The sequence below is a fragment of the Coloeus monedula genome (genome assembly GCF_965178545.1).
Source record: "Coloeus monedula genome assembly, chromosome: 29".
Taxonomy (NCBI): Eukaryota; Metazoa; Chordata; class Aves; order Passeriformes; family Corvidae; genus Coloeus; species Coloeus monedula.
Window position 1 is genome coordinate 2,695,380 of NC_138809.1, and position 24,671 is coordinate 2,720,050.

At 58.1% G+C, this 24,671-nt stretch overlaps 4 protein-coding genes across 8 annotated transcripts; 2 read left to right on the plus strand and 2 right to left on the minus strand.

The window, feature by feature from the left end:
- Positions 1–301: 301 nt before the first annotated feature.
- MINDY1 (MINDY lysine 48 deubiquitinase 1) lies at positions 302–6,056 on the minus strand. 2 transcript variants are annotated; one of them, XM_082298473.1, is made up of 11 exons: positions 5,914–6,056; positions 3,542–3,591; positions 2,585–3,092; positions 2,401–2,458; positions 2,224–2,288; positions 1,939–2,097; positions 1,436–1,538; positions 1,209–1,351; positions 942–1,133; positions 669–785; positions 302–516 (listed from the first exon to the last, which is right to left on the minus strand). In XM_082298473.1, the coding sequence occupies exons 3-11, from the start codon at positions 3,002–3,004 to the stop codon at positions 448–450; spliced, it is 1,326 nt and encodes a 441-aa protein (XP_082154599.1). In that variant the 5' UTR covers positions 3,005–3,092; positions 3,542–3,591; positions 5,914–6,056; the 3' UTR covers positions 302–447. The 2 variants fall into 2 exon arrangements, with proteins under 2 accessions (XP_082154599.1, XP_082154598.1); XM_082298472.1 differs by having other exon boundaries at positions 304–516; positions 669–812.
- A 141-nt stretch (positions 6,057–6,197) lies between these two features.
- On the plus strand, positions 6,198–10,411 carry PRUNE1 (prune exopolyphosphatase 1; the record flags this gene model as incomplete). 3 transcript variants are annotated; one of them, XM_082298476.1, is made up of 9 exons in its annotated part: positions 6,204–6,337; positions 6,760–6,789; positions 8,214–8,318; positions 8,395–8,600; positions 8,782–8,966; positions 9,049–9,207; positions 9,303–9,397; positions 9,487–9,645; positions 9,753–10,410. In XM_082298476.1, the coding sequence occupies 7 exons, from the start codon at positions 8,250–8,252 to the stop codon at positions 10,071–10,073; spliced, it is 1,194 nt and encodes a 397-aa protein (XP_082154602.1). In that variant the 3' UTR covers positions 10,074–10,410. The 3 variants fall into 3 exon arrangements, with proteins under 3 accessions (XP_082154601.1, XP_082154602.1, XP_082154600.1); XM_082298475.1 differs by lacking the exon at positions 6,760–6,789 and having other exon boundaries at positions 6,198–6,337; positions 9,753–10,409; XM_082298474.1 differs by lacking the exon at positions 6,204–6,337 and having other exon boundaries at positions 6,751–6,789; positions 9,753–10,411.
- Positions 10,412–10,906: 495 nt separating this feature from the next.
- On the minus strand, positions 10,907–15,473 carry CDC42SE1 (CDC42 small effector 1). Of its 2 annotated transcripts, none has more exons than XM_082298483.1 (5): positions 15,106–15,473; positions 12,573–12,735; positions 12,386–12,496; positions 11,865–11,939; positions 10,907–11,772 (listed from the first exon to the last, which is right to left on the minus strand). In XM_082298483.1, exons 2-4 carry the CDS (start codon positions 12,624–12,626, stop codon positions 11,868–11,870), a joined length of 237 nt encoding a protein of 78 aa, XP_082154609.1. In that variant the 5' UTR covers positions 12,627–12,735; positions 15,106–15,473; the 3' UTR covers positions 10,907–11,772; positions 11,865–11,867. The 2 variants fall into 2 exon arrangements, with proteins under 2 accessions (XP_082154609.1, XP_082154608.1); XM_082298482.1 differs by lacking the exon at positions 15,106–15,473 and adding an exon at positions 14,421–14,484.
- A 2,324-nt stretch (positions 15,474–17,797) lies between these two features.
- MLLT11 (MLLT11 transcription factor 7 cofactor) lies at positions 17,798–19,642 on the plus strand (the record flags this gene model as incomplete). The annotated part of the gene is made up of 2 exons (XM_082298481.1): positions 17,798–17,896; positions 19,375–19,642. The coding sequence occupies exon 2, from the start codon at positions 19,382–19,384 to the stop codon at positions 19,640–19,642; it is 261 nt and encodes an 86-aa protein (XP_082154607.1). The 5' UTR covers positions 17,798–17,896; positions 19,375–19,381.
- Between the last annotated feature and the right edge of the window lie 5,029 nt (positions 19,643–24,671).

Consider the following 24,671-nt stretch of genomic DNA (forward strand, 5'->3'; position numbering starts at 1 on the left):
CAATTCCCCCAAATCCGCGTGCCCGTGGGGTGTGGATGGAACCGTGACCCCAAATCCCCCCCAATTCCCCCAAATCCGCGTGCCCGTGGGGTGTGGATGGAACCGTGACCCCAAATCTCCCCCAATTCCCCCAAACCCGCGCTGCCCGTGGGGCACAGAAGCCCCCACTGGTGCCAGCTCCGTGTGCAGGGGGATGAGTCCTTTACTTGCCAAGGGCTAAGGCCACGTTTCCAACAGGGGGGTTCACGTGTCCCCCCAGCCACGCGTCCCCCCCCCCCTCAGCCACGTGTCCACCCGTGTCTCGGAGCATGGACTGAGGTGTGGGACCCCCCCCCCCCTTGTTTTAAGGCCACTGAGAAGTTTGGGGTGGTCCTGGGATGGCCTCAGCCGGTCACCCCTCATCCGTGTGTCCACTCCAGCCCACAGGGACCCCACGGGCACGAGGTGCTACAGGAGGGCACAGTCCAAATCCGGCTTCTGCCGCTGCCGCCGCTCTCCGGCTGGACGCCCGCCCGCCTGTGGGGACAGGGACAGGGCTGGGGTGTGGAGGGACCAGCAGAGACCCCCCCCACACCCCCAGGGCCATCACTACACCCCCCCCCCGGAGCAGGGGTGAGGGGTTGGGAAGCACCCAGGGTGCTGCAGTCCCGTGAAGGGCACCTGGGTACCTGCGCTGGGAGCGGCTGAGGAGGATGAGGATGAGGATGGTGCTGCTGATACTCCTCATGCTGCAGCTGCCGTGCCAGCTCCAGGTCGCTGAGCACAGAGGGGGGGTCCTGCCCCTGCTGCAAGGACAGGGCCACCATGTAATCCTGGGAGGGGGCAGGAACACAAATAAGGGAGGGGTCAGCACAGTGAGCCCCAACCCTGCAGGATCCCTCCCCACCCCTGGAGCTGGGATGGGACTCAGCTGTCCCTCGCTGCCACCACTTGTCCCCTACCTGGTCCACTTGTCTCTGCTGCAGCCGGTGGTCCGGGCTGGCCGCGGTGGCCCCTTCCTTGCCCAGGGTGTGGCTGAGGTGGAACTCGGTGTCACAGAAGCAGCTGTCCCCATCCACGCTGTGCAGGCTCTCCCATACCACCCCCTCCTCCTGCAGGAAGCCCTGGTCCGTCACCAGCAGGTAAAGGTGGCCCTGCAGAGAAGGGACGGGGGACAATCAGCCCTGGTGGGTGTTTGGGGGGGTGCCCAGAGGGGTCTGGGGTCGCACCTTGTGCTTGATCATGGTGCTGAAGTGGTTGTTGCGGAAGAAGACGCCGAGCTCGCCCTCGCGGGCGCGGGCCGTGAGCTCGCACAGCCCGTGGAACGTCAGCTGCGATGCTGTGGACTCCAGGAACTGCTCGGCCACCAGCCCTGAGGGGACAGCGGGGCCGTGGCGGGGCTGGGGGTGCCCAGCTGTCCCCCCCAGGAACCCCGGGGAGGGAGCAGGGGAGTTACCTTCGCTCACCAGGCTGGAGTCGCTGGCCTGTTTGCAGGTGATGATCTTCTCCACCAGCTGGTTGTAGCTGAGCTTGCCCACGGCCTGGACCTGCTCCGGGCTCTGGGGGGGGTGGCAGGGAAAGGAGCTGAGCTCCTGGTCTCCCACTGCAGGGATGGACCCAGCACAGAGGGGTGTGGGAGGGAAGGGACATCCAAAGTGCCACCTCCTGCCACGGGCAGGGGACTCATCCGCTGGCTCAGGTTCAAACCCCATCCAAAACACCACAGAGGGGTTTGGGTTGGGCAAGGGCTTTATAGGATCATCTAGACCACCCCAAACCACAGGCAGGGACGCCTCCCACTAGACCAGGTTGCTCCAAGCCCTGTCCAACCTCATCCTGAGCACCGCCAGGGATGGGACATCCATCCACAGCTTGATCACCTTCTCCAGGATGAGCCCCCAGCTCCTCACAGCAGAGTTCTCCAAGCCCTGAAACCCCCAGCCAGGTGGGGATGCTCACCTGGGGGTCCACCAGCCAGCCGTGGTAGAGCGGGATGTTGAGGAGGTCGAAAACGATGCACTCGGGGGTGTACTCGAAATCGGAGACCCCCGTGAACCTCACGTTGACGTCCAGCCCCGTCGAGAGCTTCGGCAGGACCGTCATGGTGTCGTTGATGTTCTGGGACGGAGGAGAAACACGGGGAGAGGGAAGGGGGCTGCGCTCCTCAAAGTGCCACCCCAAATCCTGCAGCCACCTGAGCTCCCCGGGACGATGGGGTTGGATGTTTTGGGGTCAACTCCTCACCTGCTGGAAGTTCAACTGCAGCCCCTCCGAAGTGTCCCGGGGTTGGGTGGCCAGGATGCAATTCCCTGCGAGGCAGCGGCGTCACCCCAGTCCCAGCACTGAATGTGGGGGTCCCAGTGGAGCCCCCCGACCCCCTCCCCCACCCTGGTGCCAGTGGGGGGGGGGGTCCCCACTCACCCAAATGTGCCATCAGCTCCTCGGCCGTGATCACCTCCTTCTGCGGGGGCAGCTTCACCTGGCAGCAACCAGAGGACGCTGGCAACCATCCCCAGGATCCTCCCCCTGGCAATTTGGGGGAGATCCCCCCCCCCCCCCCACAGAACCTCCCCAGAATCCCCCTCCCCACCAGCCCCCCGCTTGCCTTCCACTGCAGGAGGAGGATGTTGATGATGGCCAGGAGCGGGCAGGGCCCGTTCTCGCTCTGGGTGACCACCGGCGTCCGCTCCCCTTTCCAGCTGATCCACTTCACGCAGTAAAAATCCGCTTCCCTCCCGGGGGGCTGCACCCGGGGGGGCTCAGCCCCAGCTCCTGGCACGCTTTGGGGGGCACCCAGTGAAGACCCCTCCTCTTGAAGGGGCTGCTCCTGCAGGGAGCCTCCCGGGGGTCCCTCAGAGCTGGATACCCCTTCCTGCTGCCCGGATTTCCCCTTGGCATCTTCCCTGGCTGGTGCTGGGCTCTCCTGGGCAACATCTGGAATTCTTTCCCCCTCGACGAGCTCCTCGGGGGGCTGGGGGGTCTCTTTGCTGCTGGGACTGGCTGGGAGAGTCCCCTCCTGCTCCATGAGACCCTCCCCAGGCTCGTCTGGCTCCAATCAGGCTCCTGGGAACGCTCTGGGTTTGTCCAAGAGCAGCCGCATCCCAAATTTCAGCCTTTATCAGGGAAAATTGGGGTAGTTGAGGAAAATAGAAATGTATCGATTTTAGTCCAATTTGCCTCGTCTAGGTGAGGTTTTTTTTCTTTTCTGCCCCATTTCTTTGTGTTGGCTTTGAAGTTGTTGGGAGGTTTGGGTGATTTGGGGGGTTAACAGTCAAGAAAATTGGGGATTTGGCTTTTAAACAGAGGAAGGGATTTGAAATTTTGGCTTTGAAACAGGCAACAGGTTGGGAGATTTTGGCTCCACTACACACAAGAGAATTGGAAAATTTGGCTTTGAAATACTCAAAAGAAACGGAGAATTTGGCTCTAAAAGAGTCGTGAGGATTGGAAAAATTGGGTTTGAAATGGACAAGAGATTTGGGAAAATCAAGGGAATTGTCCAAATTCCACTTTCAAACCTGGGGTTTCCTGCCCTGGCTGCCCCAGTCCCCCCCCAGCTCACCAAGAATCTTCTGAGCCCCCAATCCTGCCACAATCGGGGTCCTGGGCCCTCTGGAAACAAACAAACAAACAAACAGATATTAAAAAATATAAAAAATATAAATAATATAAATAATTTTAAAATTAATCAATAATAATTTTAAAATTAATCAAGAAATAATTTATAAAATTAATCAATCAATAAATTAATTTATTAACAGAGGTAAATAAAATAATACAGCTCCTAATTAGTCCCCAGAGAGAGCTGAGTTGGTAAATGAGGAGTATTATTAATTAAAGAAACACCAGGAAAACGTTCTGATGGATAAATAAATGGGGTTAATAATTAAGGAAGTAACTACAGACCCGTTTGTTATAAACTGACAGGATGAAATGAAATAACAGATAAAGCAGAAACCGACATAAAAAAAATGAAGTGACATAAACTAGGATGGAAAATGAGGAAGTGATATAAAATAAAATAAAATAACATAACATACAATAAAATAAAATGAAATAAAATAAAATAACATAACATAAAAAAAAGAAATATAATGAAATAAAATGAAATTAAATAACATAAAATAACATAACATAAAATAACATAAAAAAAGAAATATTACGAAATAAAATGAAATAAACAAAATGAAATTAAATAAAACAAAATAAAATGGAATGAAATAAAATAACATTAAAAAAATAACAAAATTGATTAAAATAAAATAAAATAAACCAAAATAAAAGAACATAAAATAAAATAACATAAAGTACAATAACATAAAATAAATCAGAATAAAATAAAGTAAAAGAACATAAAATAAAATAACATAAAACAAAATAAAACAAAATAAAACAAAACAAAATAAAATAACACAAAATAACAAAATAACATAAAATAAAATGAAATAACATAAACCAAAATAAAAGAACATAAGATAAAATAACATAAAGTAAAATAACATAAAATAAACCAAACCAAAATAAAATAAAAGAAAATAAAAAATAAAACAAAATACAATAAAATACAATAAAATACAATAAAATACAATAAAATAAAATAAAATAAAATAAAATAAAATAAACCAAACGCAGTCCAACACTCGCACAGACGCCAGGGAACGCCACGCATTTCAATTCCCACTCGCGGCTCCGCCCCGAGCCCACGGCGGGGCCGGCCCGACCGGCCGGACCGGGGGTGGCCCGGGGCGAGGGGCGGGGCGTGCCCGGGGCTCCCGGGGGTCCCGAGGGGTGGCCCGGCTGTGCCCAGGGGTGGCCCGAGGGTGTCCGGGGGTCGCGAGGGGTGTCCCGGCTGTGCCCGGGGGTCCCGGGAGGTGGCCTGGGGGTGTCCCGAGGGTGCCCGGGGGTCCCGGGGGGTGTCCCGGGGGGTGTCCCGAGGGTGCCCGGGGGTCCCAGGGAGTGGCCCGAGGGTGCCCGGGGGGTGGCCCGGCTGTGCCCGAGGGTCCCGGGAGGTGGCCTGGGAGTGTCCCGAGGGTGCCCCGGCTGTGCCCGAGGGTGGCCCGAGGGTGTCCGGGGGTCCCGGGGAGTGACCCGAGGGTGCCCCGGCTGTGCCCGGGGGTCCCAGGGAGTGGCCCGGCTGTGCCCGGGGGTCCCAGGGAGTGGCCCGGGGGTCCCAGGGAGTGGCCCGGGGGTGCCCGGGGGGTGCCCCAGCTGTGCCCGAGGATCCCGGGAGGTGGCCTGGGGGTGTCCCGAGGGTGCCCCGGCTGTGCCCGGGGGTGGCCCGAGGGTGGCCCGAGGGTGTCCGGGGGTCCCGGGGAGTGACCCGAGGGTGCCCGGGGATCCCGGGAGGTGGCCTGGGGGTGTCCCGAGGGTGCCCCGGCTGTGCCCGGGGGTGGCCCGAGGGTGTCCGGGGGTCGCGAGGGGTGTCCCGGCTGTGCCCGAGGGTCCCGGGAGGTGGCCTGGGGGTGTCCCGAGGGTGCCCCAGCTGTGCCCGAGGGTCCCGGGGGGTGTCCTGAGGGTGTCCGGGGGTCCCGGGGCGAGGCCCGGCTGTGCCCGGGGGGTGTCCCGAGGGTGTCCTGGCTGTGCCCGAGGGTACCCGGGGGTCCCGGGGCGTGGCCACCCCTCGCTGTCCCCGCCCAGGGTCACCGCGGGACCCCCTCCCGGTCCCCCCCCCCGCCCCCGGCGCTCGGATCCCGCCCCGCCGTGTTTTCCTGCTTCTCCTTCCTTTTCCTCCCCTAATCCTTGTTTGGGTTTTTTTTCCCCCTCTTCTTGATTCCTTGTTTGTGCTGCTTTCTCCTTGTTTTCCCTTCTTTTTTTCCTCCTTTTCCCTTTTTCTCCTTTCCCTTCTTTCCCCCTCCTTTCCCCCTCCTTTTCCCTCCTTTCCCCCTTCTTTTTTCACTTGATCCCTCCTTTTTAACCCCTTTAACCTCCTTTTACCTGTTTTTCCCGCTTTTTTCCTTCTTCTTTCCTCCTTTATTCCCTTCTCCTTCTTTCTCTTTCTTCTTCCTTCTTTTTTTCCTGCTTTTCCCTCCGTTCCCCTTCTTTTTTTTCCTCTTTAATCCTCCTTTTTTATTCCTTTGCGCTCCTTTTTCTGCTTCTCTCTTCCTCCTTTCCCCCTTCTGTTTTTGACTTGCCCTTTCTTTTATCCTCTTCCCCTTCTTTTTTCTCCCTTTCTTCTTCTTTTTTGTCCCTTTTTTCTTCTTTTTTCCCCTCTTTTCCCCCCTTTTCCCAGCCTCGCACGGGCCTGTTTTCCACCTCCAGCCGCACGCTCCGGCTTTCCGTGGGAAGGCGGATTTAGGGCGGGGGGAGGAGAAGGAGGAGGAGGAAGAGGAGGAGGAGGAGGAGGAAGAAGAGGATTAAGGTGTAATTTTGGGGTTGCAATAAAATTTCGGGGGGTCGCCCCTGCTGGAGGGGGTGGGGGGGGGTTGGGCTGTCGCGTTTTGGGGGTCGCAGCAGAGTTTGGGGATGTCAGGGGGGGCTTGGGAGGGGGTCTGGGGTTAGAAGGGGGGGTGGGGGGGGCACAGGAGGGTTCTGGGGTGTCAAGAGGGGGGTTTGGGGTCCCCCCGAGCCCCCCCCCCAGCCGCGGGGGATGCCGGGAAGGGCCCCGCCCCCCCTTCCCAGCAGCCCCGTGCGGCGCGGGGAGGGGGGGGGCGGGGCGGGGTTGGGTTGTAGTGGGGTTATACTGGGCTGTATTGGGTTTTACTGGGCTGTATTGGCTTATACTGGGCTGTACTGGGGTTATACTGGCGGTTCTGGGCGCGGCTCGGCGCCGTCATGGAGCAGTTCGTGGCGGGGAACCGGGCGGCTCTGCAGGTACGGGGGGGGTGTTCGGGATTGTTCGGAGGTGTTCGGAGGTGTGGGGGGGAATTGGGGTATTCGGAGGTGTTCGGGGGTGTACGGGGGTGTTCAGAGGTGTTCGGGGGTGTTCGGGGGAACGGGGTGTTGGGGGGTGTTCGGGGGTTTGGGGGTGAACGGGGTATTCGGAGGTGTTCGGGGGTGTTCGGGATTGTTCGGGGGTTTGGGGGGGAACGGGGTGTTCGGGGGTGTTCGGGATTGTTCGGGGGTGTTCGGAGGTGTTCGGGGGTGTTCGGGGGAACGGGGTGTTGGGGGGTGTTCGGGATTGTTCGGGGGTGTTCGGGGGAACGGGGTGTTCGGGGCTGTTCGGGGTTGTTCGGAGGTGTTCGGAGTTGTTCGGGGCTGTTCGTGATTGTTCGGGGGTTTGGGGGGGAACGGGGTGTTCGGGATTGTTCGGAGGTGTTCGGGGTTGTTCGGGGCTGTTCGGGATTGTTCGGGGGTGTGTGGGGCTCAGGGCAAGGTGGGAATTGGGGTGTACGGGGACATGAGCCCCGCAGCCCCCTGAGCTGAGGGAATTGGGGTGCAGGGGGTGCGGTGGGGCCTAGGGGAGCATAGGGCAGCGGTGCCCAGCAAAGCAGAGTGCAGGGGAATTGGGGTGCAGGGGGAGATGAGCACCCGCTGGATGGGGGTGCAGGGGTTTGGGGTGTCGTGGGGAGCAGAGGTGCCCAGGAAAGAGGGGTGCTGGGTGCCCAGAGGGCCGATACTCCCAGGTGTGGTGCCCTGTCTGAGGTGGCACAGCCACACCAGGGACACCCCAAAATGTTTCCCAACCCCCTGCTGCAGCCCTGTCCTGGTTCTACCTCCGGACCTGCTGAGGGGTTTGGGCTGCAGCTGCTCTCGGGGTTTTTTTTCCCTCAGCTTTTACCAAAAATGAGCGAATCTGGTTTATGGCAGCAGAGAATTGTCCCAAAAAAACGGGGCCAGGGGATGGGGCGGCTCCCACGGGCATGACAGGGCAGGGGGATGGGGCCTGGGGGAGTGATATGTTTTTCCTGCTGCTGCAGGCAAGCAAAAGAGGGTGAAACACCCAAGTTTTGGGGGGACAACCAGCCCCAAACTCAGTATTTCTAGAAAAAAATACATTCAAAGTACTAAATGCTCCCAGGGCTGCGGGGTTGGGATGGTCCCACGATGGTCGGTGTGGCTCAGGTGGGTTTTCCTGGAGCCCTGACGCACCCCCCTTCACACACGTACCCCAAACCCCTGAGCTTTTAGTGCCACAAGTGGATCCCAGCCAGGCCCAGGGATGCCAGGAGCTCATCCAGAGGGTGGAATCTGTGGGTGACACCTGTGACGAGTGGCTCTAAGGACACTGTGATGAGGCCAAGGGAGCAGTTTGGAGGTTTTTTGGAGGCTGTGCCTGACGCCTCCCATCCCGGCAGGATCATGTCCGGCAGCGCCAGGAGATCCACGTGGTGATGGGCAACGAAGCCTGTGACCTGGACTCCGCCGTCTCAGCGCTGGCCCTGGCCTATTTCCTGGCCCAGGTGAGGCTCGGCCACTGGCCTGGGGATCGCCGGTGGCCCGGGGGACGCCTCACTGGGTGTCACCCCCCCGCCGCAGACCTCCCCGGCTCCCAAAGCCGCCTTCGTGCCGGTGCTGAACATCCCCCGCGCCGACTTCGCGCTCCGGACGGAGACGACGTTCCTGCTGCGGGATCGGGGAATCCCGGCCGCCTCCCTAATCTTTCGGGATGAGATCGACCTGGGGGGGCTGCACCACGCTGGGCTGCTCTCCCTGACGCTGGTCGATCACCACGTCCTGCCCGGGTGAGCCGGGGGAGGGTGGCACAGTGGGGGATGGCCAGGGCCACCCACCCAGAGCCTCGGTTGATTTTGCCGCCCAGGGTGGGTCAAACTGAAGCGTTTCTGGGGTGTTTTTAGGGTAGGAAAGGAATACAGGGATTTCCCAGGCTCTGCCAAGGGTGACGCTTCCCTTGTTGCCCATCAGTGCCGACGCTGCCTTGGAAGAGGCCGTGGTGGAGGTCCTGGACCACCGGCTGCTGGAGCGGGACCGCGGTCCCCCGTGCCAGGTGACCGTGGAGCCGGTGGGCTCCTGTGCCACGCTGGTGACCGAGCGGATCCTGCAGGGCCCCCCGGGCGTGCTGGACAGAACCACGGCCGCGCTGCTGCACGGTGAGCACGGGGGGGGGGGGTGTCCTGGCTGAGCCCCCAGCCCAGGGGGACGGTGACAACACGGTCTCGCTCGTCCCCGCAGGCACCATCCTGCTGGACTGCATCAACCTGAGCCCGGCCGCGGGCAAGGTGACACCCAGGGACGTGGCCTGCGTGTCCCTGCTTGAGGAGAGGTTCCCGGAGCTGCCAGCCCGTGATGCTGTGTTCCAAGCCCTGTACACAGCCAAGTTTGATATCACAGGTGTGTGTGCCAGGGCCGTGGCACCCAGATGTATCCCCCCCCTCTCCTTGGGGACAGGAAGGTGGGCTGGGCCTCATCCCCTGCTCACCTCCCAGGGCTGACGACGGAGCAGATGCTGCGGAAGGACCTCAAAGTCCTCTCCAGTGATGACGTGGTCGTCCCCATCAGTGGCATCTTTGAGGACCTGGAAGTGAGGCTTGGGGGTGAGGGGGAAACTGAGGCAGGGAGTGGCACACTGGGGACATCACAGTGATGCTGAGACCCCTCCCCTCTCTCCAGACGTTCCTGCACCGGCCTGGCTTGCTGCAGGACCTGGAGGCTTTCTGCCAGGCCCGTGGCTACGCAGGGCTGGTGGCCATGACCGTGTCCTTTAACGAACGCCACGAGCCCACCCGGAAACTCGCGGTCTACAGCCGGCAGGAGCCTCTCCGCAGCACGGTCAGTCAGGGGGCCAGGGTCAGGCACCACCGGGTGTGGTTTGCCCCAGAACCTCCCAGTTTTGGGGGTGCTGGGGAGGTCCCAGCCCCACGCTCGCTCCCCCACAGCTGTGCCGGGCACTGGAGGAGGCGACGACGCCATCCCTGCTCCTGCAGCCGCTGCCGAGCCCCTCGCCCTGCGTGGTCGCCTACGCCCAAGGCAACGCCGTGGCCACTCGGAAGAAGGTGCTGCCCATCCTGCGGGCAGCACTGGGGGGCCTGGGAGCTGCTGGGGGTCCCGAGGAGGAGGCGGTGCCCCCGCCCACCCCCATGAACAGCCTGGTGGAGGAGTGTCCACTGGCACAGGCCGTGCCCCCGCTGTGTCCCCAGGATGTCCTGGAGCGGGTCAGCCGCATCGCCGCGGGGCAGCCCCCCGGCTCCCCGAAATAACAGCGGGCACCCCGTGGCTTTTTGAGGTCCGGATGAGAAGTTGGGGTCCCTGAGCGAGCCCCGGGGCGGTGCCTGGGTGTGGGGGGGGTTGCAGCTGCCTTTGTTAGAGCTCAGCTCCTGGTTGTCGTCGTGGTTTGTCCCCCACAATGGGCTCCCTCTGCCCCAGCGGTCCCCAGGGTGGGTTTTTGGGGACGCCATGGGCAGTTGCACCCCCTTATGAAGGTGCTGGGGTGGGGGAGTTAATGAGTTCTTGACGATCTTCCTTCCTTGGGGGGCGGTGGGGGGCCCCAAAGGGTGGGTTGGGACATGCAGCCGTCCAGGATTGTCACCGTTTTCCAAGGATTACATTTCCAATTTCTTCCAGTTTTGGCTCTTGGCTTTTATTCTGGGATGGGTCTGGTACTGCCCCTCTGGCACTGGGGGTGCCCTCACCTTCCCCTCCCCTCCCCCCCAACCATGGGGTGCAATCCCCTCTACAGTGGGTCAGAGGAACATTTTGGGGTGTCCAAGGAGGGGGTGTCAGTGCAGCCACACTCTCAAGTCCAGCCCAGCCAGAGGAAACTGGTTGTGCCATACAAGTAGTGGCATCTGCCTGCTGTGAAGATCAACGGGCTTGGCTTCTCCCAGTGGATTTGGCTGCTCCAGGAGCAGAGGAGGGAGCAAAGAGCCTGGGGCAGCTTTGTGCACCCACCCCTTGGGCCAGCACAAGGGATTTATTTCCAGGCTGGAATGTTTTTTCCCAAAAAACCCTGACCCCCAGCACAACGCAGGACTGGCAAAGCCCGGCTCCCACCGGAGCCCAGCGCAGGGGAAAGGCTCTGTCACCCAGCACGTGCTATTTAATATTTAATCCTGGCGCTAATTAAACTATGTACACCCGCGCCTGAATTCCAGAGCCCTTCTCGGGTCAGGCCCCGGGGCCGGGGACAATCCCGGGGTGGAGGGGACCCCGCCACGGTCCTGCCCCTGAGGCGACAGAGGCTGCTCAGGTGGGTTTTGGAGCTTAAAAATAAGAACGTGTCCTAAAAAAAGGAGGGAGGTGGGAGTTTGGCAGCGGTGGGAATGCCGGCTGGAGGCACTGTGGGCTCGGTGACGCTGAGACACCGAAGCGTTGGGGTTTGATCCTGGTTTGGCACCGAAGCATCGGGGTTTAATCCCGGTTTTGCTCCAAAGAATTGGGGTTTAATCCCGGTTTCACATGGAATCCTGGTTTGACACCAGAACATCTTGGGTTTAATTCTGGTTTGGCACCAGAATATCAGGGCTTAATCCCGGTTTTGCTCCTCTGTGATGTTCTGGGAGGCAGCAAATCTGCCTCTGCACCATGACCGTGATTCCCTGGGGAATCTGAGGCACCACTATGCAGCCCATGGGAGACACCGGAGTGGAAAAAGGGAAAAGTGAGAGGATTTGGCACATGTGGGCTGCGCCTGGCAGCTCCTGGCACGTTTCAGGGGGGTGGCTGTGTCCTTTCCAGGCGGGGCAGGAGGTAGGGGCTGTTGTCCCCACTCCCTCCCCATGTCACCGGCCAGTGCCTCTGGGCAGGAGGGATTTTCCAGAGGGATGACGACCCAAAATCACCGGGAGCTGGGTGAGGGTGGTGCTGCATAAATACCGCGGGGTTAAAGCACTCGAGGTCGCTTCTCCTCCAGCGGGGGGGGATCAGGCAGTTCAAGTTTGGGCTGAAAAAGCCAGGAAGCTGCAAAATCCGAGAGGATGGGTTATGGGAGTGCCCAAGTGGTGGCTCTGAGGGGGTGGTGGGTGCTCGGGGTGCCATGGCCTGGTACTCACATGCTACAACACGCGGGAGTTGCTCCACTGTCGCTCCCGGCCACCCTTGGACCTCATCTCCTGGACAGCACCGGTCTGCAGAGAGGACTTGTCACCCACCTGTGCCACCCCCTTGCCCAGCCAGGAGCCCCAGCACCTCAAAAGCAACACCCATCAGCCATCCCTGAGAGCCAGCACCCCAAAACAACACCTGGCACCCAACTGTGAGACCCAGCACCTCAAAAGCAACACCCATCAGCCATCCCTGAGAGCCAGCACCCCAAAACAACACCTGGCACCCAACTGTGAGACCCAGCACCTCAAAAGCAACACCCATCAGCCATCCCTGAGAGCCAGCACCCCAAAACACCACCTCTAAAGCAACACCCATCATCCAACTGTGGGATTCCACCACCCCAAAACCAACACCCACCACCCCAAAAACACCACCTGTCACCCAACCCAGGGACCCAACACCCCAACACCGAGCCTCAGCCCCCCACCCGAGCCCCCCCACCCCTCCCACAGCAGCGTGGGGGTACCATGGGCAGCCCCTCTCCCGCGGCCATGTCTCCGGAGCCGATGTGTGTCAGGTGGACGAAGTTCATGGGCTCCCCGATCATGGAGCGGTCGATTCGTCTCCTCCTCTTCTTCTGCAAGGTGATGAAAGCCGTCAGTCCCCGCTGACCCCAAGCCCTTCCCTGAAATGGTTGCACTGGAGGTACTCACGGGCTGGGGCTTCTCCACGACGCAGCAGCCCAGCTTGTGCCAGAAGTCGCTCATGCTCGCGGTGGTGGCAGCCAGCGTCCCCCCGTGCTGGCACAGCTGCCGGGACCCCCGCGCAGGGTCACTCCATGGGCACACCTGGGGGCACCTGGTCGGGGTGGCGCAGCTGTGGAGAGGAGCAGCTGGCTGTGAGTGGGAAGGGAGGGTGATGCTTTCAGGCCTCACCTCCCCAAATTAATGCCAAAGCAACTTTCCATCAACCAACAAAAGCCAGAGACCCCCCAGCAGACGCCTGGGGTCACACACAGACCACACAAGGGGACACCTGTCACCGCAAAGAGATCCCCAGGGATCGCACAGAGATGCGCCAGGGACCCTGGGCATCACACAGAGACCCCCCCAGAGCTGTCCCCATGGCCAGGGTTGGATGGGGCCCCGAGCCTTGTCCCCCGCCCCGGGGCAGGACACAGCTGAAGGATGCTGCGGCAGGATGGGGGGGGGATGGAGGCAGCCATGGCAAATCCCAACTCCCTGAGCCAGGCAGCTATAAATATCCCGGCCTTTCCGAAAAGGGGCCGGAGGTTGAGCTCTTCCGCTCCAGCTTGAAGAGCAGGCGGGGGAGAAATAAACAGGAGCTGCTGGGATTTTACCCCAAACTCCCACGGTCCTGCCTGGGGTAGGCAAGGGGGTGTGGAAAGGGGGGTTCACCCCCAAAAATGGGGGCTTCCCCTTATGCCAAGGAGAGACGACTCCTTTGCCGCAAAAGCACCCGGCGGCACGCAGGGAACTCACCCGCCCACGCGGGGCCGTGGCCTGAGCACAGCCCTGGATCAGCCACGGGAGAGTCCCCACGCCGGCGGCACGGCCCAGCCGAGCCGCGGCACGGCCGATGGGTGCCGGACCCCAGCACACCGGCAAACAGGAAAAGTTCCTTCCTCTGCCCCTGCGCCGGCGACGCCGGATGGACCAAAGTCCGGCCCGCACTTCCTGCTCCTGGCAGGGAGGAGCGGGGCCGCGGGGGCAGCCCCCCAAAACGGGGGGCTCCGAGCTCAGCCTCGGCACTGCCCCATCCACGGCCTCGTCAGGATCTGGCCCCAAGGACCCTATGGAATGACCCTACAACCGGGCATTCCCAATGGCATCGGGGCCCGTGGGGGTGGGTGCCCACTGTGCCGCTGCCCCCACTTGCCAGCCTGGCACAAGCAGAGGAGCCCCCCGTGCCCCCCGCCCGGTCTCCGTGCCCCAGCAGCCCCTTCCTCGAGCGCGGCCGCTGAGAACGGGCAGGTACTGACACGTCCCGGCTGGTGCACACCGGCTCCGTGCCCACGCCGTGCCCCGGCACCCCCGGGCAAACCCGGCCTCTCCCTCCGGCTGCGGGGCAGAGGAGGAGAGGGCTGCGTTTTCTTCGCAGCCTGATTTCCTTAGGAAACACGGCTGCCGGAGCCGGCCCCGCCGTAGCGCTGGGATCCGGCGGTGCAGCGGAAAGGCCTTGCTGGGGAGGTACCCCCCGAAATTCAGCGCTGCAACCGCTCCCGGAGCTTCCGTGGGGAGCCCCGAGAGCGAGCTCAGCCTCGTACGAGCCACCAGTGAATCCCCGTGGAAACCTCCAGGGCTTCTCACGGCCACCATCCCCTGCCCGGACCCCTCCGGCCCCCAAATCCCCTCCGGCACCCGCCAGGGCCTCACGTCCTCGCAAAGGGCGACGGCGGGGCCGGCTCCGGCTGCTGCCCCGGCTCCGGGCGGTTCTTGTCGGGTCCCACGGGCTGCAGGCGCCCCGATCCCCCGCTCTGGGGGGGCCCCCGCACACCCTCAGCCCAACCCTGCGAGAAGCCGTGTCCGGGCTCAGCCAACCTGGGCAGCTTCGGTGGCCCCGGGCAGGGCGGCTTTGGGCCCGGCCCGTGCCGGCATAGGCAAAATGACTTCCCGGTTGGGAAACCACCGCTCGGCTCTGCGTCACCGGCGGGCTCCGGGCAGGGGGGGCCAGCACTGGGGGTCACCACGCCAAGGGTACCCGCTGGGGTCTCCCGAAGTTCGGAAGGGAGGCCAGCGTGTGGGGACAGGGGTGGACCGGGTGAGAGTCCTGGGGTGCCCCGGCTGCGGGCCCGGGACCCCCGGGATGGGGCGGCAGAGGGGAGGTGAACCTCCTTGGCGTGGGACGGTCCCGGCTGCGACCCCCGGGGCAACGGCTGCTGACATGGTGGGGACCCCCGGAGCTCCGTGGAGTTAGGGGATCCCAGCAGGGCTTGGGACCCCGGGGGCCCTGGTAGGGTTGGGAGATCCTGGTATGTTTGGTGGGAGACTTTGGGACCCCGGTGGTCCCGGTGGGGTTGGGGGGTCCCGGCAGCGCTGGGGATCCCGGGAGGACTCCCCGGTTGCACCAGCGGGCTGCAAGGGGGGTCGTCCCGCCGCCCCCCTGCCGTTCCGGTACCGATCCCCGTGCCCTCTCCGCCTTCCTACGGCGGTTCCGGGGGCCTTTCCGCGGGGTTGCACCCCCCAGGGGGGGGGCCCGTTCCCGTCCCGGTGGCGGCCCCATTACCTGTCCCGGCGCGGGAGCGCGTCCCGGTGCTGGTGTCCGGCTCGTAGCCCCAGGCGTGGCTCGGGAGTCCAGGTCCCGGTCCCGGTCTCAGTGTCAGGCTCGCAGCGGCCCCAAGCGTGGCCCAGGAGTGCAGGTCCCGATCCCTGTACGAGTCCCGGTGTCGGTGCCCCGCTCGCAACCTCAGGCGTGGCTCGGGGGTCCTGGTCCCGGTGCGGGTCTCGGTGCCGGTGCCCCGCTCGCACCCCAGGCGTGGCCGGGAGGTGTCGGTGCGGATGGCGGTGCCGGTGCCGGTGCCCCGCTCGCAGCCCCAGGCGTGGCCCGGTGCGGACGCGGCGCAGCTCCCGCCGCCCGGCGCGGCTCGGCCCGGCCCGGCCCCGGCACAGCGCCCTCCCTGGGCACCGCCGGCACTGCAGGGGGAGGCGGCGGGGCTGGGGGTCCCCGGAGTCTCGGTAGGGCTGGGGGGCTCTGGGTCCCGCTAGGAATTGGGGTCCTCGAGGTCCCCGCATGGGGACTGAGAGCTGGAGATTCCCGGGGCCCCAGAAGGGCTGGGGGATCCCGGTAGGAATGGGAGTGCCCGGGGTCCTAGAAGGACTGGGGGTTCTTGGGGTCCTGTTAAGACTGGGGGTCCCCAGCTGGGGGTGGAGGGGCTTGGGATTTCCAGGAGCTGCTGTTTGGGGGAATCCCAGGGGATCAGGTAGGGCTGGGGGTGCCCGGCAAGACTGGGGGTCTCCAGCAAGTGCCGGTTACGCTCCCGTTTGCCCTGGAGCCTTATGTCCGGTTTTCCCATGGATACACCAGAGTCCTTGCGGCACCCAAAGGTGTGGGAACCCCCGGACCACCCTGCAGCCGGTGTTGAGTGGTTTCACCATTTCCAGCTCAGTGCCCTTCCTCTTGCACAACATCTGGTGGGGTGTTGCCACCACCACAGTCCTGCCATTGCCACTGCCTTGGTCCTGCCACCACCGCCCTGGCACCACTGTCACCACCATGGTCCTGTCATTGCCACCGCCACTGCCACGCTCCTGCCACAGCGGCTGACACAATCCCGTGGCTCCAGCCACTGGCCAAAGTGGACTGTGACCTCTGGGGTGTTCCCTCCTGCAGGTCCCCATCCCACCTGGAGGGTCCCACATAGGAGACGCCCCTGTGTGAGCCCCAGAGTGTCCCTTCCCGTGTCAGCCCCCAAATCCCAACCATCCCCACTGCTCCCACTCCAGAAATCCTGAACAAGGCAGCACTGTCCCCACTCAGTCGGGTCTCTGTCCCACGCCTGTCCCCAGCCATCGGGTGGCCCTGGCTGATAATACCCCAAGTGTTCGTGACCTCATTTCAGCTGAAGAGCCCCTTTTATTTTTTGGTGTTTGCGCTGCCAGAGGACATTGTCCCACTTGCAGCCCTCCCAAAATCGTAAAGCCCAGAGCGGTGCCCTCATTGCTATGTCCCCTTGGGGGTTCAGTCCCAGGTCCCTGCTCAGAGAAGGACATCACAGTCTTTGGGTTGTCATGTGTGAGCAGGTGACAGAGACCCTGAAGAGCAAGGAGACGGGTGACATGCAGCTCCCTATGAAGTCGCTCAGCCAAACTGCACCCCATGGCCTGGGGGACCCCCAAAAACACAGCAGCTCAACCCCTTGGAAGGATCAACATCCTCCAAAGGGCCCCCAGTTGGAATTTTCCCTGTGCCGGGTGCTGGAGGGGCCAAACTGAGACCAAGGGTCTATTTTGGAGCAGGGAACATGGGATCCTCTTTGCCCATGACAGTGCTGGGAGGAGGAGGAGGAGGAGGCAGAAATAGCCTGGCTGAAAGCCGAGCACTGGCAGAACTGCTTGGCACCATCAGAAATGAGCTGCACACAGTGAACAGGGAGGAAAAGGGAGGAAAAAAAAACCCCTAAAGCCTCAAAAGAATGTTGATCTCAGGCAAAGCCCAGGGAGAGGAGGGCGAGGGCTGCCCTCAGCCTCTCAGGTGTGAGGATCTGGCCTGTGCCCCCCAAAAAAGGGTGTTTGGGGTCTCAGTGGTGCTGGGGCAGGGAGATTCCCTGGTCTGAGGGGTTGCATGGGGTTTTTTCCTTGTTGCCCCTCTGACACAGCAGCAGCTGTGGGGGAAAGTGGGGTGTGAGGTGCCCCCACACTGGTTTGAAGCCCCCCCTCAGCCCTGGCAGTGATAGCAGTTTTTGGTGTCTCCCTCTATTTCTAGCTCCATGTCTGGCTTCAGCCACAAAGCTGGGATATTTTTGCCGTGTGGCCTCAGGACCAAACACCCTCAGCCTCAGATTTAAAAAAAAAAAAAAAAACAAAAAAACAAACCACCAAACAAATTTTCAGGGTTTTTTGAACCAAATTTCCCTGTGTTTGACCTGCACAGTGCCCTCCCAAGGTTTGGGGTTACCACAGCACCCCATATCTTCACATGCAGGTAAAAGAAATATTCCCCAGCTCCTTGCCGACTGAAAATTCCCCGTTATCCCCCCCCCCAAAACACAGCTGAAGGCTTCAGGAGCGAATTGGGAATTGCTGCAGGTTTCATACATCCTCGTCTTGGGGGTCCAGCGCGCAGCATCCTCCACCCCGCGCCTCCGCCCCTGCCGTCCTCCCCCTCCCTGGCGCGGGTGGGAGCCGCTGACTCATCTGCCATCATCATCCTCCCCCCACGAGGAAGGGCAGTTCGAGGGGCTGCATTGCAGACCCAGCCGCGCCAGCAGACAGACAAAAGCGACGCTGCACCGCCCGCGGCTTCCCGGCACAAAGAGCCCGGCCGGCATCGAGCTCACCCATCCGTCCACCCTCCGCAGGTAAGGGATGCGAGCCGGGGAGGATGCACAGTCAGAGGATGCTTTTTGGTTTGGAAGAGGTTTGGGCGAAGGAGGGTGTTGGAGTTTCTTTTTGAGGTGGGAAATAAGCCACGGCCAGCGGGGATTAAGTGGATAAAAGTGGTTTTGCTTCCCTGAGATGAGCAGAGCACAGTGATCCTGTGGGAAATGCTCTTTTTTAGGGGTGACACGCGACACAAGAGGGTTTTTTTCCCCCCATATTCATTCCCTTTTACTGGATATTTGGTTGTTTTACTTGTCACTAATTCTCTTTTCCCTTCTCTTGTCACTAAACTCCAATTTTTCACCTTTTGAGGCTTAAAAATCCAAGTCCGCAACACCCATCACCATTAATAATTCTCTGCTGTTGTGCAGCAAAAAAACCCATGGATAGATCCCTAGGGATGGACCCCCAGGGATAAATTCCCTGGGAAGAGACTATTTTAAAGTCATGTGGCTCGGTTTACCCTGAGGGAGTGACACAGGAGCCTTTCATAGGCTCTGAGTGACATCCAGAACCTTAAATTTAGCAGCTGATCAGCCCTCATCGCACAGACAGGGCACGATCCAAAGTATGCCTGAATCATCCTCGAGAATTCTGATTTCCGAGATTTAAGACAAGGGAATCAGCAGGAAAATGAGGATGTTTTGGGTTAGTCTGGTATTTTCCCCACCTCCGATGCCAAACGAGGAGGTGAATGACAAAATCCTGCCAGGGAGAAGCCAGGCAGTGACTCAGCTCCTGCCGCGGAAGGAGCCGATCCACGTCTTGTCCTGCTCTTTCCCAATTTTTTGGCAGATTGGGGTGGGGCTGCAGGGGGAATTCTGCAGCAGGGATGGATGGATGGCACGGCAGGGATGGGTGGGGTGTGGTGGGAATGCCGGGCGAGGCTTCTTCCAGCCCTTTCTAGAGGGTTCGGTCATGGGAGGGAGGGATGGGGTGGGATCAGGGGGAGGGGGCTGCACAGGGACCCCCCCCCCCGTCACTGCCCATTCCATAGGGATTCGGCACAGGGAAAGGGAGACACGTGCGTGCAGGTCGCGGAAAAAAGAGTTCATCTGGATGCTGCTTCCCCACCTCTGCTCCCCAGTGCTGGCAGGATGGATTTCAGGAGGATAATTCCCACCCTGTCCTTCCCTGCTGTGCTGTTTGGGTGGGGAAACTGAGGCACCCAAGGGTGACAAGTCCCTTGGGCCCCCTCCAAATTACGCTACAGAGAAGGGCCGTGGCCAAGGCAGTGGATAAAACTCTGGCAGAGCTCAAGCCTGCAGTTAGACCCAGCCTAGAGTCAAACCTCCACGATCCCACCCTCTCCTACCCCATCAACTCCTTTTTGGGGATTATCCTACGTGATAGGGTCGATGTGGCAACGCCTGAGATTTTTGGCCACTTTGGGGCAATTCCTGTGTCTTTGGTAGAGCTTTTCTCTTCCTCTTCTTTCCCCTCGCCCCTTTCACAGCCTGAAAATGCTGGACACCATCAGCAGCCAGTACGACTCCTTCATCTACTGGAGGATGCCGATCCCACGGCTGGACGTGGCCGAGCTGGAGGGGCTGGGGCTCGGAGATATGGCCCTCTACAAGCCCAAGGGAGGCCTGGGCAAGCTTGGCGACCGGGACAGCCAGGACCTCTCCCAGGAAGAGGACAGTCTGCTGCAGTTCAACAGCTTTAACTTCTGGCGAGCTCCCATTGCCAGCATCAGCTCCTTAGATTTCGATTTAATTTGAAGCCCTTCCTGCCTCTCCTCACCCCGCCGCTCTCTCCCTTTCCGCCAGGCATGCCAGGATTTGGTTTTGTTGTCAGTTTGGAGGCTGTTGGGTTGGTTTGTTGGTGGTTTTCTTTTTGGTTTCTGGGCAGTTTTGCCATTGCTCATTCACTCAGCAGATCACCGTGGCCTTGACGGTGATGGGCTCCCCGAAAATCTCCAACCCCTCTCCATCTTCTCCCCCTTTTCCTCTCCAGGAATCACAACGGTGCGAGTGGGGGGTAACAGTGCCAGGGGCAAAGATGATGGGAGGGGGCAGAAATAGCTCCCCCCATTGCCCCTCTCCGTTGCCAGAGGGTTTGGGAGGTGCCACCCCCCCTTGTCAAGCTGTCCCCGCCCTGTGTGACAATTTCTCAGCTCATTTCTCATGTGCTTTTTTAAGAAACTCATTTGTGCAAATGGGGCGCCGGAGGAGCAATGGGAATCGCCCTCATTTTGCAGAAAGCATCGACTCTCTATGCTCCCCTGGCCCAATTTCTCAAAAATCTGCTTCATCCCTTAACCTTCCCCTCAGGAATGCAAGGTGGAAGAGGCAGGGATGTGCCCAAGATATCAGCACAAACCTATTTCTTGAGAAAAATAATCACTTTGAGCCTTGTGGTATGAACCCAAGCTGGAAAAATTATGTCCAGGAGGGTAAATAGACATGGAACTGCTCTGACCTTGCTTGGTGGGGTCAAGGCTGGGTGTTCATCGCCCCAAATTTGATTTTTTTTCATCCTTTTTTTATGCCCCACGTGGTTTATTCGCGGTGCAACTCCTGACCAGGACAGACACCAGGTACATTGTGGGGTCTGGAAGGCTGATGGGGCGGAGCTGAAAGACAAGAAGGAGAATTTAGTTTGATCTTACCCCCAAATGAAAATATTTCAAGTTTTCCACCCGCTTAATCAATCCCTTGAAAAACAACAACAAGCAATGCTGCATTCATTCAAGTGGAAGCCTTGAGTTTTCTCCGGGGAGATTTTCACCTGCTGAGGTTTATTTCTGAGCATCATCTCAAAATGGGGGGAAAAACCCAACCTGGGATAATTTTTGGCTTTTAAACAGGTTTCCCCACCCCCAAGATTGTTTTCTGGGATTGGTTTGTCTTCTTGAATGTGCTTTTTTTTGGGTTTGACTGGGGTGAAGTTATGTGGAGCATCCCAAAATCATCCTGAGAGCTGGGGGGTATGTGGCTGGGGGCAGGCTGAGGCAGTACTTAAAAAGTGCCAGAAATAGGCAAAAATTGGGAAAAATCTGCATTCTGCTATGAAAATGGGATGCAGCTCTCCTGTAACCTCCAGAAATAATCAAGTTTGCTGATATTGAACCATCTGTGTAAAACCAGAGGTGAAAAATGTAAACTCTCCTCTGCAGAGCTGTTTGACTTCCGTGTTCCCAGCTGGGAAAACCTGCAGAAGTATTTATTATCAAAGTTTAAATAAAATCAGTTAAAAACATACACATTCCTGTGGACATGGAGACTGACATCAAGCTCTTTGGCATTAAATTGTTTTAAATTTCTTTACAGTGAGCTTAGAATTCACCCCTATGTCTTTGCACATGCTGTGGAGGTCTTAAGCATGGAAAAACTAAGCCTAAAGGATTATTTTAAGCACATTAAGGATATTATCTACACTTCAACTTTTCCAAGCCCCACAGTAAAACACCTCAGAGAAGAAAGAGGCCCCAGAGTTTCAAATTTACCTCAAAAAAGGGCATTTTGGACAAGTCAGGGCACCCAAGGCAGAAACACAACTTGGAAAGGGGGGTTTGGCAGCCTGAGGGGAGCTCAGTCCTGGACTGGAAGACACTCAGAGGGGACAGATACGCTCAAACTACTGAAATACACACACAAATAGCAATATATTTACAGACACTCATTATCAAAACTCTATAATAAACACACAAACCCCCACACCTCACTGAGGCGCCGCCGCCATTTTATACTTGGCGCCAAAACGCCCCTGCCGGATCTAACTCCAGGGGCGTCTCACGGCGCTTCACTCCACTGACTGATGTCCTTCCGCCAGAGGAAAACACTCCCATGCCAGGCCTCTCCCGACGGCCCCAGGGCGGGGAGAACGGCGGAGAAAAGAAGGAGAAATTTCCACCTTCCCCACAGTTCCCGCTGCGGCAGAGCGAGTGGAGGAGCAGCCCGATCTGTCTCCGTCGCCTCAAGGGACTCTTTTGCTACCGATCCTGTATCCTTCCGCTCCACCCGGGCTCGCTGCCGGGGCCGCCATTTTGTGAGGCCACGGCGGGAGGGGCGGGGGCAGCGACGGGGGCGGGGCAGCCGCGGGCCGGGGAGGGACCGAGCTCCGTGAGCGGGGCTGGGGCTGAGGGGGGCTTCAGGGATCCCCGTGAGGGGCTTCAGGGACCCTCGTGAGAGGCTTCAGGGACCCTCGTGAGGGGAGGGGCTGGGGAACCCTCAGAGAGGAGCGGTCTTGGTGGTCTGAGGAGGGAGGACCCCTATGAGGCGTTCAGAGGACTCCCAGGGAAGGAGGGGCCTGGGCGACCCTCTGAGAGGGGCGATCTTAGGGGTCTGAGGATGGGGGACACCCATGAGGGATTCAGAGCACTGCCAGTGGGGAAGGGGCTGGAGGAGCCTCTGAGGGTCTGAGGAGGGGGGACGCTCACGCAGAGAACAAATCCCATCACCAACACTGTGGCTCCCATCTTCATTCTTACACCGGGGCAAGTTCTCAATCTCTTCAGCAAACGCCAAAACCACCTCAGGTAAGGTTTTACGGGACCTCGAGTGTGAAAATCTTGGGGGGGGGAAAAAAAAACCCAACCCTAGGATTGCTCACCAGTAGAGGGCAGATGGGTATTTAGGAAAGGAAAAGTGCTGACATGTAGCCAAACACCCCCAGCTGCTGCTTCCTGGCCCAGAATGTTTTCACCAGGCGAGCTAAAGGAGGAGGATCCTACAAGTTAATAAAGGTGGTTCCAGTGTGAGTGGCTACTCGCTGTGCTGCGCTCGGCTGTGGGCCTGTGCCAGGTCTGGAGAAAATGGATTTGGCTGATTGCAATAGAGGAATAATGAGAATTCCTGCCTGCGCCAAATCCTGAGCGTGGAACGCTTTGCTTTGCTCTTTATTGCCAGCGTTGAGTGTTTTGCTCTGTGTAAACGTTGAGTAAGGAAATTCCTGGGTAAGCAGGTCTAGGGGATGTGTAGATTACTCCTTATTTATTCTATCCCATGTTAGGTGGAAATAAATAGGTTTCCAGTTGTTCCTTGAGCCTTATATTGCCAGGGGAAACACATTTAATTTGATTCTGAGTGCAAATTCTTTTTGAGTAATCCCAGTTTTTCTAACAACTCATAAAGTGAATGCTGTGTATTTGGGGAAACCCAGATTGTTGGTTCTCTGCAGTCTTGAGGCTACTGAAAAGTTTTAGGAACCTTTTTTGGCCTCATCCTGCAAACACTTCTTCATGTGAGTAATTCTTCGGTTAAGTGGGGCTGTTCACCTGCATGAATGTTTGCTTAGTAATTAGGGAGTGCTTTTGAAATCCTAGATCCTGACATTCCCACCCGGACCTCTCTGCCTGTGCCTGGCCACAGCAACACTCCAGCCCTGCTCTCAAAGCTTTCAGAGCCTTGAAGCTCTGAAAATCCCTAATTTAAAGGGGAAAAAAATGGTCCAAAGTGTTCCTGGCACAGATCTTCAGTCGAGGATATTCCACTAACACAGAGGGGACTAAAACTGAGGATTTTTGTACCCTGGATGATGCTCAGTGTCTGCAGATAGATCTGGCTCTAATCCCCTTTCCCAGTGCCCCAATATCCGCCCTCCACGTGTGACTGCCCTGAAACACCCCAGGATTTTCCCTCCGTGACACTTCCAGCGTCAGGAAGGGCTCAGGAACAGCCGTGTCTCCTACTCTGGGAGGTGGGTTTTGTATTTCCCACGAGATGGCATCAGCAGCCACCTTAATTTTAACAAAACCATCCAATTTAACACTTCCAGAGAAAGATTTTTTTCTTGTCTCCCTTCTGTTTTTAAATGGGAACAAGGATCTTTAGCTGGGCTGAGGGAATGTGGTTACAAGGTGCTGAAAACTCTATGCTTGGGCTGTTTTCACCTGCCAACACAAGGATTCTATGAAATAAACGTGATAAACTTGCTAAATCAGGTTTAAAAAAAGAGAGAAAAAACAGATTGCAAGGGTTAAATGAGAAGAACTTTAGGTGAACTTCCCTCTGTGTGCCCATAACCTGTTGATCTACGCCAGTGCTGAGGAACAGAATCTCTTTTTTTTCCCTTTTATAGAGGAATTGTGGGCTCTCTGCACTGAGCTTGCGCCCATTTAGGTAATTTCCTGTCCCATTCTTACAGAGTCTGCATTGAATAGGAACTCCTATGGTGAATTGGAGGAAGAAACATTGTTTTTGGGGCTGAGAAAGCTTGTTTATCTCATTTCAGTCAATATCACATTGCAGTGAGCCTGCTTTTCCCGTCACTGAACCCGAGAGGGGAGGAGGAAAGGACCAGAACGTGGAAATCCCTGTGGCCAAACTGGGCAGCAAAGGCTGGTAAGGGCCTTGTGTGATCCAGGAACTCAGGCCAGACCTGGACCTGGAGACTTCCCTGGCTGAGGAAGAGCCTGGGTGCTGTAATTCCCTCCCAACAGCCAACAGATGAAAACCTGTCAAATTTGGTTCTTTCCAGCCTGTATCTTGTGAGGAAATTTAAGAGATGGAAGTCAAATTGCCTTATTTTAGGGTAAGGGAGGATGAGAAATATTTGGATTAATTTGGGTGATTTTTTTTTGGTTTAATCCCAGTTCAAACTTAATTAAAGAAACAGTGATGGATACCAATAGAAATAACTTAATTTTTATTAAACTTTAAATTGACCACTGTGTCTGACATTGCCATATGTTACCCTTGATGTGCTTTAACAGTTATTTAAAAAAATGAATAATAAAACTGGAAACCCACTGCTGCAGAAATGGATTGACTTTAACACACAAACCTGGATAAATAGTTCAGAGTGAAA